Source organism: Camellia sinensis, chromosome 6, assembly GCF_055761805.1.
Source record: "Camellia sinensis isolate YWXY chromosome 6, ASM5576180v1, whole genome shotgun sequence".
NCBI classification, from domain to species: domain Eukaryota; kingdom Viridiplantae; phylum Streptophyta; class Magnoliopsida; order Ericales; family Theaceae; genus Camellia; species Camellia sinensis.
In genome coordinates, this window is record NC_138966.1 from 150,505,775 (window position 1) to 150,525,367 (window position 19,593).

A 19,593-nucleotide genomic window follows, 5' to 3' on the forward strand; every position below is an offset into this window, starting at 1 on the left:
CCAAACTATGAATCATTCAACAATATATGACATTTGGCAAAAATAATATAGTTTCATAACTAGAACATAAAAATTACATCAGATAGTTCAGAATCATTTGATTAATTCCATTTTATGAGCACAGGTTATGCAGTTTAAGCCATATGCAGTATGCTACAAGTACCTACAAGTACCAAAGGTGGATTGCTGACATTGTGGAAACAGGAGCCCGGACACAAGGGTTTCATTTTTGTCAAACTTTAGTGTCTATTATGATGCAGGGACAGAACATACCTTTGTGTCAAGCTGCATCTCTCCAGTATTTTCTGTAACAAGGCATGCACCTTGGGCCTTCAACCATTCCACACACTCTTCCAATCCACCTGAATCCTTTTCCTCAGTTGTTTCTATAGGCGAAGCATTGGTGAAGCCCAGAACCTGAGCAATGTATGAAACAGGGACTGTAGGGTGACATGAACGAGACACGCATGTCACAGCAGTGTACCGCATCTTCTCAACATAAAGATCTGCAGTGAAAGAAAAATATTTTATTATCTGTTTTAAGTGTCACTAACCCATGGAAGTTAGAATTAGAGATAACAATATGTATAACCACTCATAAGACAGGTTTTTGGCAACAAAAACCATGCCAAGTTTTTCCTGACATATAATAACATGAACCCAATCCATATCTCTTTTAAATATCAATTTTCAGTTATACATGACATTACCATCAGCATCACCATAATTTCTGGCAACAAAAAAAAGCTGATAAATTGACCAGGTTTCAGGTGTTCATGACATAATTCCTCGATTTTGATTTCATGAGGTCAAATGTTATCTAACAAGATGAAAATATAGACCAGATTTCATCAAGTGTTTCTCAAATGGGATTTACTTCTTTTTTTTTTATATATATTTATCAAGTACATAGCTTGAGAAATCAGAAGAGAAAAGATAAACCAACTCTATTTTGAGCATCTAGTAGGTCATATATTTTGATTGATTAGAGTAGGTTTCAACCGCCATGTAGTTGGGATAAGGCATCGTTGGGTTCACTACAGGAAATATGGGGTTAGGCGGCGTTTTTTTAACGGCGTTTTTCAAAACGCCATTGTTTCCAATATTTAACGGCGTTTTAGAAACGTCTTGTTTTTCTGTAATTGAAACGACGCCGTTTCAAGAATCAAAGACGTTTTTTAAACGCCTTGGAATGGTTTTTTGTTCGGCCCCCTCCTTCTCTCCTGTTTCACCTTTATTTTGAATATGATAAGCAGTATAAGCGAAAATCTCAATCTCACTCTCGCGCTCTCACTCACTCTCACTTTCGCGGTCTCTCTCTCTCCGTCTCTCTCGCCCTCTCTGCACTGTTCGAAGTTCTCGCTCAAAATCGATTCAGATCGGTGATTCATCCGAGCCATTTCGAAGTTCTCTCTCAAAATCGATTCAGATCGGTGAGCTACTCTCTCTCTCTCCCCCTTTCTCTCTCTCGCTCTCTGTGCTGTCTAAACCCTAGTTATCTCTGTCAGTTCAGCTCTGTGATTTAGAGATTCAGCTTTGTAATTTTACTCACAATTCACTTTAATTTGTTGTTGCTTTGATTTTACAAGCTGATTTGTTGTACATTTTGCATGTATAATTTAAATGTTAATGGTTTTGTACAGCCGATCTGGCCTTTTTCATAATAGAAAAGCTTTACAATAATAGAAAAGCTAAGAAACCAGAAAAGGCTGTGTTGAACCATCTTTACATCAATTTTTTGGATTTTGTAGAGACTATGGAGTAAATTGGTAGTATAGGTCACATGTTCCTATTGTTGGCTTTTCCTTTGTATTCGGATGACACCCCCCTTGGTGCCTTTCTTGATATATAGGTCACATTTTTCTCATTACTTATCAAATATATATATATATATATATTTCCCATTTTCATACAGAAAAGTTCAGGAGATCTCAACTAGTCTGATTATGAATATTGAAAATGTAAACATGTTAGTACACTACAACTATAATGCAAAAATGTAACAGGAAGTGGTGCTACCTTAGAATCGGTACTGAAGGAACTTGTAATTCGTGATAGAGCATCCAACATGGCAGGAGATCCAGCTCCCTGTGCTGAATTAGATCCAACCTCCTCATGATCAAACAAGGCAACCACCCTTACACCAGTCTCATCATCAAGACTACTTTCAGAAGAGGTAGAGTCTATCCATGCCTGAAATAAAATCCATAAAAGAAACTAGATGAACTGCTGCCAATACTATTGTTAGTGGCTATATCATCATAATTGGCATTTCCAACTTTCAAGTTCCCAAAAGTGCAACATCTGCCAAGATAACTTAACTTAAGATTTGAGACATGCCAAAATATTCCCTTATGCAGTTCATACACTAGAACAGTTCCAGTAGTTTCCTTTTACATGATATGTCAGACTGGAGGCAATTTCCAACCAAAGAATCAAGGTCAACTCCCTCAGAGGATTGAGGTGGAGAGGAGCTTAAGCCCAAAAGCGAACAGACTTTTGAATCTATTCACCAACTGAGTACCACATATAGCAACACTTAGACTTACCATATGATATGACAGAAAGCAACAGATTTTACTCAGTCAGGAAAGAGGCTAAATCTCGTGGTCAGGACATTGAAGGGTGCCAAAGTACAATTTGATTGGCCAGTTGAACCTGACCAAAAACACATGCATAGACACAAACATGCACATACTCATTACTCAAGTGACAACTAACCCACAGCCCCCCTCCCTTCCATTGTTGAATTAGAGGAAGATCTATGCAATCTTATTGGTTGCCAGTTATTTGGAATTCAGTAAAGCCTTTTCTCAAAATACTTGGGGTTGATAACTTGATTTCTGTTTTGCCATGCTTCTTGTACCTCAACTTAGATTAAAAAATGGCCGTGTAGAATTCGTGAGGATTGAGAAAATTTAAAAGCCCTAGTTACTAATGAATGGTACTTTAAGAAACTGAGATGGAAGCAACACAGTTCATTTAGCTGATACTGACTAATCATAAGAAGGCACCAATTCTAAGGACAAAAAGCATAGGAATGAAGAAAGTCTATAGCTATGAAAGTAAATTCAACACTACAACATTTTCCAAACTAATCGTGTGTGTGTTAAAACAAGAAACTAATCCATCAATTTATATGTCAAATTCTTATTCTAGGAGTAATAAGAATAGCAAAGCTTATAATTACCAATTGAAGTTGTTGTAGGTCACTTATTAGAGTGACACTGGAGGACAACCCATACCATACATTCACCTGTGGGTGTCCTATGAATCATCACTCTTGGCTTCTTTATAGCCCTCTCATTCATTGACCAGATGAGTCAATGAGCTGGGAAACCAGGCTGACATGTTGCCTCTCACAGGCTAATTGGCTGCCTCTCATGGGCTGGGCCAGGTTTCAAACACTAGGCCCAAGGCTATTCTAAGTGTAATTCAGGTCGGGTCAGCCCACCTAAGGTACAGACTTGGGGTTAAGATTGTGGTTGCACATTACATTTAATGTCAAAAACCACTAACGGATAAATTTTAACAGAATTTGTAACTAATTTAAATGCATCACATTTCAAAAAAACACTTCAAATCTCATTATCATCTGACGGTACTAATCATTTTCTATGCATACACTATACTCTATAAAACCCACATAGATTAAATTCTTAATAACACAAATTTCCAATTATTAAAGCAACCACTTGACATCCAGTTCACTTTCAAATTCAGAACACAAACAAGTAAGCATTTATGGGAATAAATCATTCTCATACCTGCCAGTTTTCCATCACTTCTATAAACCTCTATTCCATGAAGGCCCACATCTTTCAATCTCCTCACAATGGCAACAGGATTACACCTAAATTCCCCATAGATCCTTGGCACCAATTATTCAAAAAAGTACTTGGGGACCCCTCAAAAGTGCATCTTCATTTTACCTATATACTATATGCATCTTCAACAGTTTAATAAAGGAGAAATGCTTTGGGTTTTCCAATCTACATGCTGTAAGGAAATGTAATAATGAAATACACAGCTAATTGCTGCTACTAAATATATAAATTCAACATTATTTCATTCTATATTTTATGACACAGATGTGGGAGCAGGTTTCTAAGGATCATAGAATAGAATGGTTCACAGGCATTCCATGTTGGACATAACACATGACCATATAGGTTTCTAAGGATCATAGAATAGAATGAACAGTAAAACATATCCTTATCAGAAAAAATAAAAAAGAAAAATTAATCTTGGATAACACATGACCATATAGGAATAATTAACCCTTTAATTAATTTCTAATTTTATAATGTCATGATAGATTAATTTGAGAGAGTGTATGATACAATTAACTTCATTTGGAGGGTTATTTGACCCAAAATAAATAAATAAATAATCATCTAGCTAGCATGTGAAAGAATTGTCTTGCATGTAACTTTGTCTTGATTTGTAGTATTATATGGTGAAGTTTGGTCTTCAATTCAAACAAGTTTTCTTCATAGTTATTAACGTGGATGACTATGATTGTGATTGTGATTGTGATTCCTCAACTAATATGATTGTGATTGTAATTGTGATTGTGAATGTGATTCCTCATTTGGTGGTTGCTCTTTGATGTTTCTGAATCATCATCATCATCATCATCATTAGAAGTATTCGATCTTTGGTACACTTATTGGTTTGGGTAGTGGGTTTGAACTTCCCACATCCATGAGTTCCTGCCAAAATTATTCCATTATTGATTGATTTGAGAGAGCAATATATTTCTTGAATCTATCATAATCTATCAAGAGCATTGTAGAAACTTTTGGTTTCTTCATTAATATGCTTTATACTAGATATGCTTCTAGTATGTTTGATAGTACTAATTTAGATTGCACCACCGGGATGCAATCATTAATGGTGCATGCATGCATAAATAGCCTTAGACCCGTCCAAGAATCTTCATTAGAGATACCTAGTCATCTTTAATGAAGCTCTTCTTGGATTGTCCAGTTGGACAGTTCAGGAGCACAAGTCTGTATTGTAATGAGTAGTTCTACTGCTTATAGTCCATCTCGTAGAGATTTCGTGTAGCAACTCCTTGTGTTCTCCGAGTGCATACTAGACAAGGTATAACAGTACACCTAGTCTATGTCGTGTATTTGGAGAACCATGGGGAGATGCTGCCGAAATTTCGTTAGAGATGAGCAGAGCGGTATGAGCTGCTTTTTACAATATAGACTGTGCATTCCTGAATGGGAAAGTAGGATGAACCAACATATTAGAGACTAGTTAGAGGTGAATGATGTCATATTGCATGCATTATAAGGTACTTAATTGAGGTTAAGATTAATTAAAACGGAACGGTAATTTTGAACTTTGTTGATTTGGCAGTGGCATTTGTAGTGTAAGAGAGAATCAGTTGGATAAATCAACATAGGTTGCACCCGGAATACATACAAGGGGTTAAGGAATTTATTAAATTTGCATGCGAAAATAAGCCGTTGTTGAATGAAGTCACATGCCCATGTAAACGGTGTCGTAATGTCAAATTGGTGGAGAAAGGCCTGTTAGGGGAACATTTAATGATCAACGGGTTTCTTCCAAGTTACACCAGTTGGATTTTTCATGGGGAGAATTTGTCATCACCTGTGCCACACAATGTGAATGTCGGGCAAACTGATTCGAATGATGGTGATGAAACTTATGAAATGCTATACGAAGGATTTGGACTTCCTCCACTAAGCTTTATTCACGAGGCAGCAAGTTCTGGTATTAAACAAGGTCCAGATGAGAAAACCGAAAAATTCTTCAATTTATTGAAAGAGGCCGAAAGAGAGTTGTATCCGGAGTGTCAGAAGTTTTCAACGCTCTCATTTATTGTTCGGTTATTGTACATCAAGTGCCTTAGTGGATGGAGTGACAAGTCTTTCACGATGTTGCTTGAGCTTTTGAAGGATTCGTTCCCAAAGGGTGAAACTTTGCCAAAGTCATTTTATGCAACTAGGAAACTTCTTAGGGACTTGGGCCTCGATTATCATAAGGTACATGCATGCCCAAGGGATTGTTCATTATATTGGAAGGAAACAGCTGGTATGGATGATTGCATAGTTTGTCATATGCCTAGATACAAACAGTTTGAGGGGGAGGAGAATGATGTTAAGAAGAAGCAACAAAGAATTCCACATAAGATTGTTAGATACTTTCCATTGATTCCAAGGCTTCAAAGATTGTTTATGTCATCCAAAACATCTTCTTTAATGAGATGGCATGCAGAGGGCCGAATTGATGACGGCAAAATGAGACATCCCGCTGACTCTCCAGTGTGGAAAAATTTTGATAATTTGTATCCCAAGTTTGCGAGTGAGCCGCGCAATGTCAGACTGGGTTTAGCAGCGGATGGATTCAATCCATTCAAGGCAATGAATGTCTCTCATAGCAGTTGGCCAGTTATTATAATGCCATACAATTTGCCACCATGGTTGTGCATGAAGCAGCCTCATATGATGATGACATTGCCCATTGATGGTCCTTCTTCACCTGGAAATAATATTGATGTCTACTTACGCCTTGTAGTGGATGAATTGAAAGAACTGTGGGAAAACGGTGTTGACACGTATGACGCGGAAACTAATCAGATGTTCCGAATGCATGCTGTGTTATTGTGGACTATAAATGATTTTCCTGCCTATGCAATTTTGTCTGGATGGAGCACGAAAGGTGCTTTAGCTTGTCCTTGTTGTAACACACATACTCGTTCTCGATATTTGAAGAACGGAAGGAAATTATGTTACATGGGGCATCGTCGCTGGTTGAATGAGGGTCACAAATTTCGGAAAGCTAGTGCGTCTTTTGATGGCACTCATGAATTCGAACCATGTCCAACTCGGTTATCAGGGGCTAATGTGCTACAACAACTAGGCCCTAAGTTCAAATTGAATTCTAAGCGTCAACAATCTAGCAAACGGAATAGAAAGGGGAAAGAAAAAGAGGAAAATGAGGACTCGGGTCATAATTGGAAGAAGAAGAGTATTTTCTTTGAGCTATCATATTGGGAGCATAATTTGATTCGCCACAATCTTGATGTGATGCACATTGAAAAAAACGTGTGTGATAATGTATTGTGGACGATATTAAATGTTGATGGGAAAGGGAAGGACAATTTAAATACTCGTCGAGATTTGCAAGATATGGGAATTCGGAAGGCACTACATCCTCAGAAAAGGGTTGGAAACAAGTATTATTTGCCTCCTGCATGTTTTGCCATGAACAATAGAGAGAAAAGTCTATTCTGCACACTTCTAAAGAATATCAAAGTTCCAGATGGTTACGCATCCAATATTTCTCGTCGGGTTAACCTCAAACAGCGTAGCATATCTGGACTGAAAAGTCATGATAACCATATACTCATGCAACAAATACTTCCAATAGCAGTGAGAAATTTGTTACCGAAGAAAGTGGTTGAACCATTAATTGAGTTAAGCAATTTCTTCAGGCAGTTGTGTTTCAAAACCCTAGAGGTGGATGGTCTAAATCGTCTTCAGTCCCAAATCGCTCTTACACTTTGCCATCTTGAGAGAATTTTTCCTCCATCATTTTTCGATATAATGGAGCACTTACCCATTCACCTAGCAGAGGAAGCGAAGATTGCCGGTCCAGTGCAATATCGATGGATGTACTTTATAGAAAGGTGTGTAATTCTACTCCAATATCCATTTTGTATATATTTGATTGTTTATACGTGGAAGTCATGTATGTATCTTTTGTTTATAGGTACCTTATGACGCTTAAATCATACATGCGTAATCGAAGTCATCCTGAAGGTTCAATTGCACAGGGATACTTGGTCGAAGAATGTATGACATTTTGCTCAAGGTACTTGCATGATGTTGAGTCGAAATTCCATCGACCGTTAAGGAATTGCGATGTTAATGACAATCCTGAGATATTAATGGGGCGGGCTTTAGGAAAAGGAAAAGGTTTTGTTCTTGATAACACAACATGGGTACAGGCTCATCGGTATATGTTATTTAACATTGCTGCGGTTGTCCCATATCGAGAGTAAGATAGATGCAACCTTTGTCTCATTGTGAATGTATTTATACCAACTATAATTATCGTGCATTTTACAAGTAGTTTAATTGTGTAGGGAACATCGTGAATTTATTAAGCGGTCACATCGTCGTCTCAGAGATTATGATGTGGATCGTCGTCACAATGATGAGTTTCCCAAATGGTTCAATTCTCATGTAAGTGCATGTTAAGCACAAGTCTTCTATATTTTTTCAATCCATGTGCTTCTATATTTTTGAAGTTGTTAATTGATGTTTAATATTGATAACTTTCTTTGAAAAATAGGTTGCTGAGCTATTAGCTACTGAAAATGTAGCGTTGTCAGAAGAGATTAAAATTTTGGCTTTGGGACCCAGCCGAAAGGCCACCAGATTTAATGGGTATATAATTAATGGTACTAGGTATCATACTAAGAGTTGTGAGTTGAGAAGAAAAACTCAGAATAGTGGGGTGATGGTGAAGGCAAAGACTTCTAGCTATGCAAGTGCCAAAGACATTAATCCAGTGGAAGGTGATGTAGCGTACTATGGATATGTGACAGATATTATTGAATTGTATTACTCACACGACCATAGATACATGTTATTCATGTGCAACTGGATTGATAACAATAAGGGACTCAAGCAGGATGATTTTGGTTTTACACTTGTTAATTTTAATCACTTGTTATATGCGAAGAAACAAGACAGTGATGAGCCATTCATCCTAGCATCTCAAGCACAACAAGTCTTTTATGTTAATGATTCTGTTGATGAAGATTGGAATGTTGTACTCAAGATGAAACCTAGAGACTTGTATGAGGTGTGTGGAGAACAACCAACTATTGATGAAGGACTACATCACAACGAAGTGGAAGGATTTGGTGATCAAGAGTTAGATGTAGCTTCCTTCACTTGTGAGGAGGATATGGATTGGGTTAGGCAGGGTATTGATGGAACAACTGTTGATGAAACTATTGGACCTCTTGAAGCATCGACAGAGGCACAATTTGAAGATGACGAAGAACTGATATGATATTGTAATTGGCAGCATATTCACTTTTACATTTGTGTTTTCTGTATGGATATTCATATTAATAAAATCTTTGCTTTTGTACCTTTGTACCTTTCTTTAAATGGCCATTTTTACCTTTCATGTACTCTTATTTTGTTTTGAATGCAGTAGATATTTATAGATTATCATGTCCTTACTCTTATGTTTGTAGTTTTTTTATAGATATTATCTATGAGTTCTAGCTTCGACCATTCTTCTAGTGAAAGTGAGCAATCAAGCTCTAGTAGTTCTAGTTCAGATGAGACTCAGAACACACTCAAGATGAAAGTCATACCCGATCCACCGGCATCATGGCATCCACCAGGCAGTCTTCCTACCACATCACGTAGCGGTAGTACATCACATGGCTCTGTTTCAGCTGGTATGTATCAACTTTGCTTGATATTTTCTTATGGTGTTTTTGAGTTAGATTTGTAGTCCTATCTATCATACATCATGCATGGTTATCATACATCAACACGGCATTTTTTTCCATAGAAGTGTCCTTGCTTATTGTTGAGACTGATTTTGAAGTGTCCTTGCGTTGCCTAGTTTTACATCTTGTTTCTACTCGTTCTGTTCCTTTTCTGTATGAGTATGTGATTCTAGCATCTGTTGTAGACTTTTACATTCTATCGGTGTGAATGAGCTAGGAAAATTTATTTGTGGGTATTGCTGAAACTATCAAATTTCTTGTCAGTTTAAAATGAAATTGAGATTTCTGTTCAATTTGAGGAAAGTTGTGGCATAATAAGTTTGTTACACTTGTAGCAAGTTGGACCTAGAACTCTAGAGGTCTTTGCATGGCTTGACTTTTTGGGGTTTTCTCCCTATATTTTGACAATCCTGTGTCTATTTGCCGAGACGAGGTAGGAAAATATTTAAAATTTTAAGCATCTTATTGTCTTCAAATGTCCTCTCTCTTTTTATTTATTTTTGTCACAATTTTTCCTCAATAATCTGATTTTGTCTTCAGTTAATTTCTCATCATCCCTTTCATTTTGCACAAATTTTGAGTTTTCCCCTGATTTGGTTGCAGTGTTGTTAGTTACTCTACATCTGATAATGTACAGAAACAGGAAATTGATTTCCCTGTTTAACAATTGGCCAACTGGAGTTGTCCTGTACCTATTACACATGAACAATAACCCACTACATTGTTCTTAACCCCAAACTGCGAAATGGTTTATTCGTAACAAATTTTTTTTTTAATAATCCAATACCGTTACCATTTGTTTATAAGAAATTTGTTTGGGGTTTATATTTGATGGTGTCCTGTCTACAAGGGGGTTGGGTAAGCAGTGAGCACATCGTTAAGTTTTCATTAATGTTATGCTAGGATAAATTTGGTGCACTTGGGCTTGTAATTAGATAGTTCAATTGCCCTGTTCGCACAAATGTGACAGTAACCTGTGTATGTGCTACTTGTCTAGATGAGTCAAATAAGTTCAAGTTCATTGTGAAATCAGTTATTACAAAGTTTAAAAAGAAAAACAAAAATTAGTTTGGGACATATATGTTACAATCACATCTTCTTTGTTGTCAAATATAATTTAGAATCAAATATTAGCATGATAGTTAGTACTGTATTGCATGTTGGGACAGTTGTTACAAAGTGCTGGATCAATCCGACTATTCTTCTCTATGTTCAGAATTTATTAAAAATTCACTGGCTGCACAACGAAATATTTTTCCATGTTTTGATGATTGTAAACACATGTTTTGCTATTTTGATCAATCGTAAACACATGTTTTTTTCCTTTTTCTTTTTTTGTAGGAAGAGAAATTGAGTTGCATTATATAAAATTAAAATGAAGAATACATAGTTTTGGGACAGCTAATTCCTCTGACATCATCATACAATTGAACTGCAATACATTGAGGAAAGTTGTGAAAAATATGCAATCCATCAATTGAATTCTGATGTCAGCACATCAGAGTTCTTTACTTTCTAGTCTTTCTTGGTAAAAATTTTCAATTGAACTATTTGAATTAAAAAATAGTGGAATATGTGTTTAGCATAACTTATTACATTTAACTTGTATAATTTAAGCAGCTTATCTTTATTTTATTATTTTTATTTTAAAAAAGCTTTTTTTTTTTCAACAATAAATCAAGGAGTGATGTGGACAATACAATCTCCATTAAAGCTTTCATTCAGTTTTGAAAATTTATTATCAAAATAGTAGAAAATGATCCGGAAGAAATTATAGCATTGATTTGAATTTGAATTGTGTTTGGTATTAGGGTGGTGTATGCAGTTCACAATACAATCTCCATCAAAGCTTTAATTCAGTTTTTGTCTATTATCATTAATTGTTTTGTTTTTGGTTATTTTGTTGATGAATTTTCAGCGTAAGTTGAAATTTTAGGCAAAAATAGAAGAATTGAAGCTGAAATTTTAGTCTGATTTGTCCAGGGTTCTTTGAAAATCTTCATCTGAATTTGGGTCTCCTATGGCTAGCATATATATAGTGCATATGAGTAAATTTGGAATAGTTTTTCAGTTTACTACTTCAGTTTTAATGCTATTTTTATAACTCTACAACCATTTAGAAATCCATATTTCTTTGCAAGATGCATTGTTTTACTTTTCGGACGATCCTATATTGTCTTCTTACATCACAAATTGAGATAACCATGTGTCTTGTAGCCCAGTTGGTATCCAAATGCTGCATCCAAGAGTAAAGTGGATGTTTTTATCTGAAAAGTTTAATGTGATCTATGATGCTCTTATTAAATGAGATGCGAAGAAAACAAAAGAGCACAATTTCAAATTACATGGGGGATGTGATCCCTTCTGTTTTTCTTGGCTATGACTGTTCTGTCCTTATAGCTGTATAAAAGGTCATAAATATGCATCTTCTTTCTGTTTAGTATATATATATATAATATGTAGCTTTCGAGAGTATGATTATGTTAATGTTCAGACTACAGTCTGGAGTTATCCATTGTTGGAAGCTCACTGGTTTATTTAATGTTTGAGGAAATAATACCCTACAAATTTTAAGAGTTATTACCAATGCTTTAATATTTAATGAATATAAAAATACATGAATACAAAGAATGTATGAACTCAATGTATCCAATACATGCAATTGACTGCATCATAAAGAAACTGATATGAAGCTTATTACTATTGTTTTGTAGGTCCTAGCTCAAGTCAAGCCACACAAAAGCAGACAAGGGGTCCCACATATGTGCATGGTCAATGGGGTACTAGTGAAGATGGCATTTTAAAAGTTGTTCCAAACGAGTTGAATCAAGTAGTTGAAGGACACACATCCCTTGCTTCACATTTGGGCGTTTTGGCACGAGATGGGAGTCTTGCACCACTCACTTTTACGACTTGGCATTATGTTCCAAAACAAAACAAAGATAACATATGGAGGGAGATAAAGGTATATATGGATATTTAATATGAAATAAGTTACAATTGTATTCCATATGAAATGCATATTACAAGTGTAGTTGACATTGCATATTACAAGTGTCTATAATTGTAATGCAGGCTCATACGGATGCAGATGAATCCATGAAGAGAACAATAATGGCTTCATTTGGAAAGAAATGGAGAGATTGGAAAAGTCGAGTGAAAACAATGGGATACAAACCCTTCAAGAATGATGCAGAAAGGTTGGCTCATCGACCAGATAGAGTACATGAGGATCAGTGGCGGGCTTTGGTCTACTATTGGGGCACTCAGAGTGCATCGGTAAAATTTTATTTATGTGAAACAATGTTTATATATGATAATTTTTTATAACATCTTAAATAAATTTCATATTGGACAGAAATCAAGCAAGAAGAATAGAAAAATCCGGAAGAAGAAGACATTACATCATAGGACAGGCCGAAAGCCTTTCTCAGTAGTTCGACTGGAGGTATAATTATTCTCTCCATTCATCCTTTTCATTCTTTGTCATCTATAGCTGTCTATATGTGCTAAAAAGGTGTCAACAATTTGCACCATAATGAATTTATACCAGTTCTACAAAAACAGATGTTATTTGCTTAGTTGTTTATTTTATTTACACTTGTTCACATATTTAATTGCTTAATTATTTAATTTTGGTTGTCTTTCATTTATAGGAGACCAAAAAGAACAATGGGGTTCCTGCTAGTAGGTCACAGGTGTGGATGGCCGCATACATGAAAGATGGGACGTCAAATAGTGATTCAGTTAATGAGGTTATGGTATTTAATACTACTTTATCTTTGGACTTTTAATATGATTTATATTTATATTGGAGGCTAATTATTGAATTCAAACTTGCAGACTCAAATGAATGAGTTAGCAGAGCACATGGAGGGATCTTCTACTGACCCTGCAGCATTACAGGAGCAAATCTTCACACAAATTATGGGCCCAGAGCGACCTGGTCGTGTTCGGACGTTTGGATTGGGACCGTCACCCACTGATGTTTTTGGAGGTGGATATAGGCGGTCACAAGAGCAGAATCGTCTCTTCCAAACTCAAGTTCAAGAACAAGTTCAAGAGCAACTTCAACGGTATCAAATGCAGTTTGAGTCGAAGATGAATGAAGTAATGGAGAAACAAATTCAGGCTATACGCACAGATTTTCAGTCACGAATTCAATTTTTGGAATCTCAATTGCAAGCTGCAGGCGTGCCCGTTGATCCAGTTGTTGCACCATCAAACCCATTACATAGGCAGCAGGTATTTTAATTATTTTTACTAGTTATTACTTTAAATTGCCTAGAGCTAATATACAATTTAAGTCTCTTATTGAATGATAGGTTGTGGATTCACTTAGTAGTCATCCCACTGTTCGGCCAATGTCACATCAACAACAATCTCATGCATTTTCATCCCAAGAGGTGAGCAATCATTTAATCACAGCTTTTTTGACAAATAACATATCTTATTAATTACAATACTTGCTCTTATTAAATATAGGTTCACCTTTCAAAGAAAGAGAAGAAGAATAAGAAGAAGAAGAAGAACTAACAAGGTAAAAGTACTAATATCACTATTTCGTGGTTTATGTTCATTTGATTTGTAAGGCATTGTTGGTTCTGAAATTAGGGTTTTGGTTGTTACTGTTGTGACTAGTGACTAAATTTGGGTATGAAAATTTTGGAAACATTCATGACAAGCCTCTTTGGCATGAATTTGGATAGCTAGACATCTCTTTACATGGAAAACAATTTTAATGATCAGATACGCAAGCAGAGAAAATTACAAAAGATATATTAGACTATAAGTACAACAATATGATTAAAGTTCTTGTCTGCTTACCTCGTCATGCCACATTTCAAATGCTTCATCATCATCTTCATAAACACTTACCCATACTCTTTCAGCTGGCAATCCAAACCTGAGCAATTAAAAAATAACTTTCATTCTTCTTGCTCAGGGAAACAATCACAAATTCATAGCTACGACGAGGAAAAAATTTATTCAAAAAAAATTATGAAAAACCCATCCTTTTAGTAAGATCCTCTGTATTGACCAACATCTGGTACTAACATATTGGAACCTACGCCCCCCAAAAAAGGCATTTATGCTTGACTTTAGGGTCTGTTTGGCTGATGTGCACATGGACTTCACACTCTTCACTACTAGTATGGATCCCAAAATATTTACAGTTTTGACTGCTGTTTTTTTCCCATTGCTACTAACAACAGTGTCATCCCACAACAAACACTGTCCAAGGATGTGCCTTTGAAACTACAACTACTTGCAGCCACTAGAATGGTTACATCTTATGTAGTGAATTGATGCTCATAATATTTTACGGTCATAAATAATTCCAGGCATTGATTGTACACATAAAATTGTGGAAATATTATTCAAAAAATACTGCTTGTATGACTTAAAAACCAGTTTTTATCAGAAATTTTATAGGCCTGGTACCTATTGAGAAACATAAAACTCCATAAGAGGTGCCAACTTGAAATAAGGATGTTGAAAAGAGAACTCTAAGAATCACACTCCTAGAATCCTTAGGCATCACATCTAGGGTCAAAATTTTATCACACAATCCCAAGAAAGCTTCAAAAGCTCTAAAAAGTATCTCCAAACTGATCTCCATTGAATCAGAAGCTTTAACATTAGATAATTTCTTCCCCCAGTAGGATTTGACTTCCTATTTGGAAACTAAGACTTCTTCTTCTTTTTTTTTTTTTGATAAATAATTTGGAGGACTTCTGACTTTTAAAAGCTATCTACAATCAAATAAGACCCATAAATAAATCCCTAGCCCATGACTTGGCGCATACCACAATCCATGGGCTACCCCTACAACTCAAGTACAGCAAATGTGAAAATTACTGAAATACCCCATAAATAATGTAAAAACAAGCATAAGATAAGACCCAATAAGGGTAAACCATAATTATCCTAAGTCCCAAGTGTGTTTGTCTTGTAAGCATTTTCTTGATCTTCTTATGGTTTGATTTGAATCACTTATCATTTCTAATGAACCTCCCTGTGATTTTGATGTTGTGTCTAATCAAGAAGGAATCTCTTTCTTTTGCAGTGCTGCCATCTTTTTCTGGGAATGTTCCAGGAGCACTCAAAGATATATTCCCTTCTGCAAATATTACAAGACTAGGGGACTGGTAATCATTATTCTTGCTCTTTGATGTGCCTACTTTTCGATGATAACTTTTTTTTTTTATTCTTTTTCTTTCATGAAGTACTATTATGCTTAAGAAGCTGACACTATGTGATTAAGTTGTTACTAGGTTACTGTCACATGCATGCTACTGTTAATATTATCCCCCAATTCCTATATTGTAAGATTATTTTATCATTTCTTCTTTCATCTTGAATGCTTTCTATTCCAGGTAATTTTACCAATAGAAGAAAAATTTAAATAGAGAAAGAATCCTTCCTTTTTTTTTTCTTGTGTTGGATAATAATAGTAGATTAAATAGCATTGACCAATGGTAAGACTACACATATTTTCTTGGGAAAATTGCAGTTCAGTGTAAAAGACTGAAAATAATTACAAATACATGGGGGCTGCAACTTTTGCTGAGAAAAAAACCACAGCAAAAATCCCCCCCCCCCAATCTTTTGGTAAATAGTTTTTGGTCTTTCCACTGTTTTATAATTTGCCCTATTTTAATTAAGTTCCAAAAATGGTCGACATGAGCACGTTGGGAGCTGGCAGGGTGGATACATTTGCTGATAGCAAGTTGGCTTTCATTCATGTGTTCATGGTGAGCCGTGCCAACATCAAGCTAATGTCATGACTACTCAATCTACTTGAACAAAATATCTCCGTCATGTTGAAAATGTACAATAAATTAAATTTTAACACTATTGCAACTTTTAGCTTGTGCTAATTTTGCTTTTGTAGTCTTCTTGAATTTTATGTATATACTCTTTTGTATCTTTTCATTACAAATCATAAGCAGACTTGCTATTTGCTCGTCTGCTGAAATGAGCTTCTTGTGCAATGCTTGAAAACTTCAAACTTTTGATATACTATACAACTTGAAATTTCCATATTTTCTTATCATAGGAACACTGTTGATGGTGATACTCGTTGGTGACAGTGGAAAGAAGGTTAAAATAGTTGGTTCGTTCGTATCATATTCTGAGGTAGTGGCAGCTCAAACGTTAGTCTGTACATCAGTTTGTTGACAGTGGTTTCTCAAGTAGTCAAGTTGTTTTCTGATAACATGTGCTGAATTAGTGATTTTGGGGAGAAAATTCTGAAGCGCTAACCTGGTAACCTTCTATAGTTTGGAATGATGACATGTTTTGCTGATTTTGCATGATTTGGAATTTGTACATGTGAATTTTGTGGAAGAGTTATGACGTAAGTGACTTTTTTTTGTAGTGTTTCTGCATTGCAACATCATGTTTCTCATATTTGTTTAATGTGATGGTTACTTAGGAGTGACAAATTGCTTGCAATATCAATACCCTTTTTAAGATTGAGCTAACCATTAACATTGTCAGTTTTATTTTTTGTTCTGTTCTGTGTGTTTTCTTTGTTGTTGATACGGGAGACACTTTGCCTTCGTGTAACTGATAGTACACATATTTTACACAGTGAATGCACATATGAAACTGAATTAAAGCTTCATTTGTTACTTGAATGGGAGTTATTATTTTATCTGTTAGTTTTATTACAGGTATTTGAATGGGAGTTAATATTTTGTATATTAGTTTTATTACAGGTGTTTTTTTATTAATTGAATGAGAAACCAAATTTAATATTTTCTTACAGGTATTCTTTTTAATTTAATCAAATAAAACTAGTACAATCTCAAAAAAAAAAAAAAAAAAAAAAAAAGATATAACGGCGTTTCCAGAAACGCCTCCTAAACCCTCAACAGTAACGGTCATATTATTTAAACAGATACGACGGCGTTTCAAAACGTCGCTAAATATCGTTGGTGACGTCAGCTGGTTCATACTGGGACATTTGGCGGCGTTTTTTAAAACGCCTCCTATACTAATATCACGACGTTTTTTAAACGTCGCAAAGATACAGCGACGGCCGCAGCTTCGACGTTTGGTACTGAACGCCACAAAATGAATTAGCGGCGTTTTTGATAGATATAGCGGCGTTTTTAAAACGCCACTAAAAGCCCGATTTCCAGCAGTGGTTTGACTAGGTTTTAGACATTCATTCAACAGTCTGCTATCAAATTTTCAAAATAGTCTTACGTTAGCCATCAAGTTGCTGAAATGAAATGTCTTACCAAAAATGAAAAGAAATTAAATTCCTTACCAAACAATGCATTGAAAAGCAATACTATTGTCAATAGTTTTCCGAAGTACTCACACCAAAATTCCACTTTAGCAAAATTCAATGGTTTTCTTCGGTGCATCTAACTTGGGCACAAAAATATCTATGATTTGATATGTCAACCACCCACACATAACTTTTCATGACAGTTCAAGGTATTAAATAAAAAGCCAAGTACAAAACACAATTTAAAATTTAAATCTAGTCTGCAACAAATCAACAAAATTATCAGTGATTGTAACCAACACAATGTGACAACTCCGAAAGCAGCAATGACATAATAAGAGATCGACAAACAAGATCAATGAGAAATAACACGAATGCAAGATGGATGTACTAACCTTGACATTGCTGATACCAGATCTCTGCTATTGTTGGCGTACAAGATAACACAGAGTAAATTGTAAGCAGAAAATTCCATGTGGCACCCCTTAATTCCCTCCGCATAAAGTGTTTTCAACTGTGATTGACACTGCAATTCAGATGGAAGAAAGTCAGCCAATGCCCCTAATCAACATGAACATTTAAATGGAATCAACATTCAATTTACTAAGCTCCATAAACAATTCTAAAAGAAATTGCCCTAGTTCCAATAACATATGTCAAACATATATCTCATACCCTTACTAAAGTAGTGTCCTGACATGAGTACGTTATACATTTAGAAGAGTTCATAGACTACAACTAAAAGCCAAATTTGAGACAAGAGTTTCAACTTTCAAATAATAGAAATTTTCAGGTTTAAAAACTGGAAGTATAAGAATCCTAGAGAAGAAGGGAGGCATGGTGCGAAGCAGTCCTGGAACCTACACCATAGGTTAAATTGGTTTTGATCATGAACAATGAACACCTATAGAAACAATGACAAAGAAGAGTGATATAATCACTATAAATAAAAATGTTGGGGAGAGGAAAAGATGTAAATTGACATGGGATGTAGTAGTAAAAAAGGCTATGAATTTATTTAATTTAACTAAGCATATAGCCCTTAACATAACGAAATTGTAAAAAGAATTTATGTAGCTAAACCCACTTGATTTAAACGCATGGCTTAGTTTGGTTTTGATTTTTTTTTTTATTCATTTTCCATGTATATATATTCTAGTAATTAAGATGGGCTATGGGGGACCCCTTTGGACAATGAGGGCTTTTATTTCATACGGTTTTTAGATGAGGAGTTTATTTTGTTTTGACTTGGTCTTTCAGCAAGAAGTGTTTTATTCTGCCTTTATTATTGGGGCCCGTGAACAAGGAAGGTTTTTAGTTTGTTGGAACTTTGGACAGAGAATTTTATTTTTTATAAGTTTTTGGATAAAAACTATTTCATTTTATTGAGCCATTAGATAGGGTGTTTTTTTTATATATATATTTTGTAGAGCCTTCAGACAAGAAGATTTTTTTATTTTATTTTATTTTATTTTTGGATAAGATTTATTTTATTTTATTTGGGGCCTTCAAATAATTGGGGATCTTAGGCAAGCAACTATCTCGCCTAAGTGATGGGTCAGCCCTGTGTTGGCCACGCAGGATACAAGCAACTAAAACAACTATTACCTAGCCTCAAAAAGGACATATTATAAATGTGAAACAGCAGAACAAATTAACAAGGGGCAAATTAACAAGCCACACCAACTGGGACAGTTTCAAAGTTAAAATGGCAATATCAAAGCAGGTATCAACCTGATTATATTCTGCCAAGTCTCCAACTTCTATTGCCAAACGAGCATGAGTTTCATAAACCTGAAACAAAAGTATGAACACTGTAAATATT

General features: G+C 35.4%; 2 protein-coding genes across 3 annotated transcripts; both read left to right on the plus strand.

The window, feature by feature from the left end:
- The first annotated feature begins 1,257 nt into the window (after positions 1-1,257).
- LOC114278612 (uncharacterized) lies at positions 1,258-14,067 on the plus strand. 2 transcript variants are annotated; one of them, XM_082875104.1, is made up of 12 exons: positions 1,258-1,433; positions 7,475-7,669; positions 7,753-8,040; positions 8,129-8,228; positions 9,268-9,466; positions 12,235-12,485; positions 12,596-12,799; positions 12,879-12,968; positions 13,177-13,281; positions 13,364-13,765; positions 13,846-13,926; positions 14,006-14,067. In XM_082875104.1, exons 2-12 carry the CDS (start codon positions 7,587-7,589, stop codon positions 14,054-14,056), a joined length of 1,854 nt encoding a protein of 617 aa, XP_082731230.1. In that variant the 5' UTR covers positions 1,258-1,433; positions 7,475-7,586; the 3' UTR covers positions 14,057-14,067. The 2 variants fall into 2 exon arrangements, with proteins under 2 accessions (XP_082731230.1, XP_082731229.1); XM_082875103.1 differs by lacking the exon at positions 1,258-1,433 and having other exon boundaries at positions 7,096-7,669.
- LOC145793697 (uncharacterized) lies at positions 5,565-7,146 on the plus strand. The gene is made up of 3 exons (XM_082876564.1): positions 5,565-6,173; positions 6,336-7,085; positions 7,132-7,146. The coding sequence occupies exons 1-3, from the start codon at positions 5,565-5,567 to the stop codon at positions 7,144-7,146; spliced, it is 1,374 nt and encodes a 457-aa protein (XP_082732690.1).
- Positions 14,068-19,593: the final 5,526 nt, after the last annotated feature.

Coding starts and splice junctions, on each gene's coding strand:
- LOC145793697 (XM_082876564.1), top strand. CDS start 5,565: ATGATCAACGGGTTTCTTCCAAGTTACACCAGTTGGATTTTTCATGGG. Junction 6,174..6,335: donor AAAGAATTCCACATAAGATT/GTTAGATACTTT, acceptor TTGTATCCCAAG/TTTGCGAGTGAGCCGCGCAA.
- LOC114278612 (XM_082875103.1), top strand. CDS start 7,170: ATGGGAATTCGGAAGGCACTACATCCTCAGAAAAGGGTTGGAAACAAG. Junction 7,670..7,752: donor TGGATGTACTTTATAGAAAG/GTGTGTAATTCT, acceptor TTTTGTTTATAG/GTACCTTATGACGCTTAAAT. Junction 12,969..13,176: donor TCTCAGTAGTTCGACTGGAG/GTATAATTATTC, acceptor TTTCATTTATAG/GAGACCAAAAAGAACAATGG.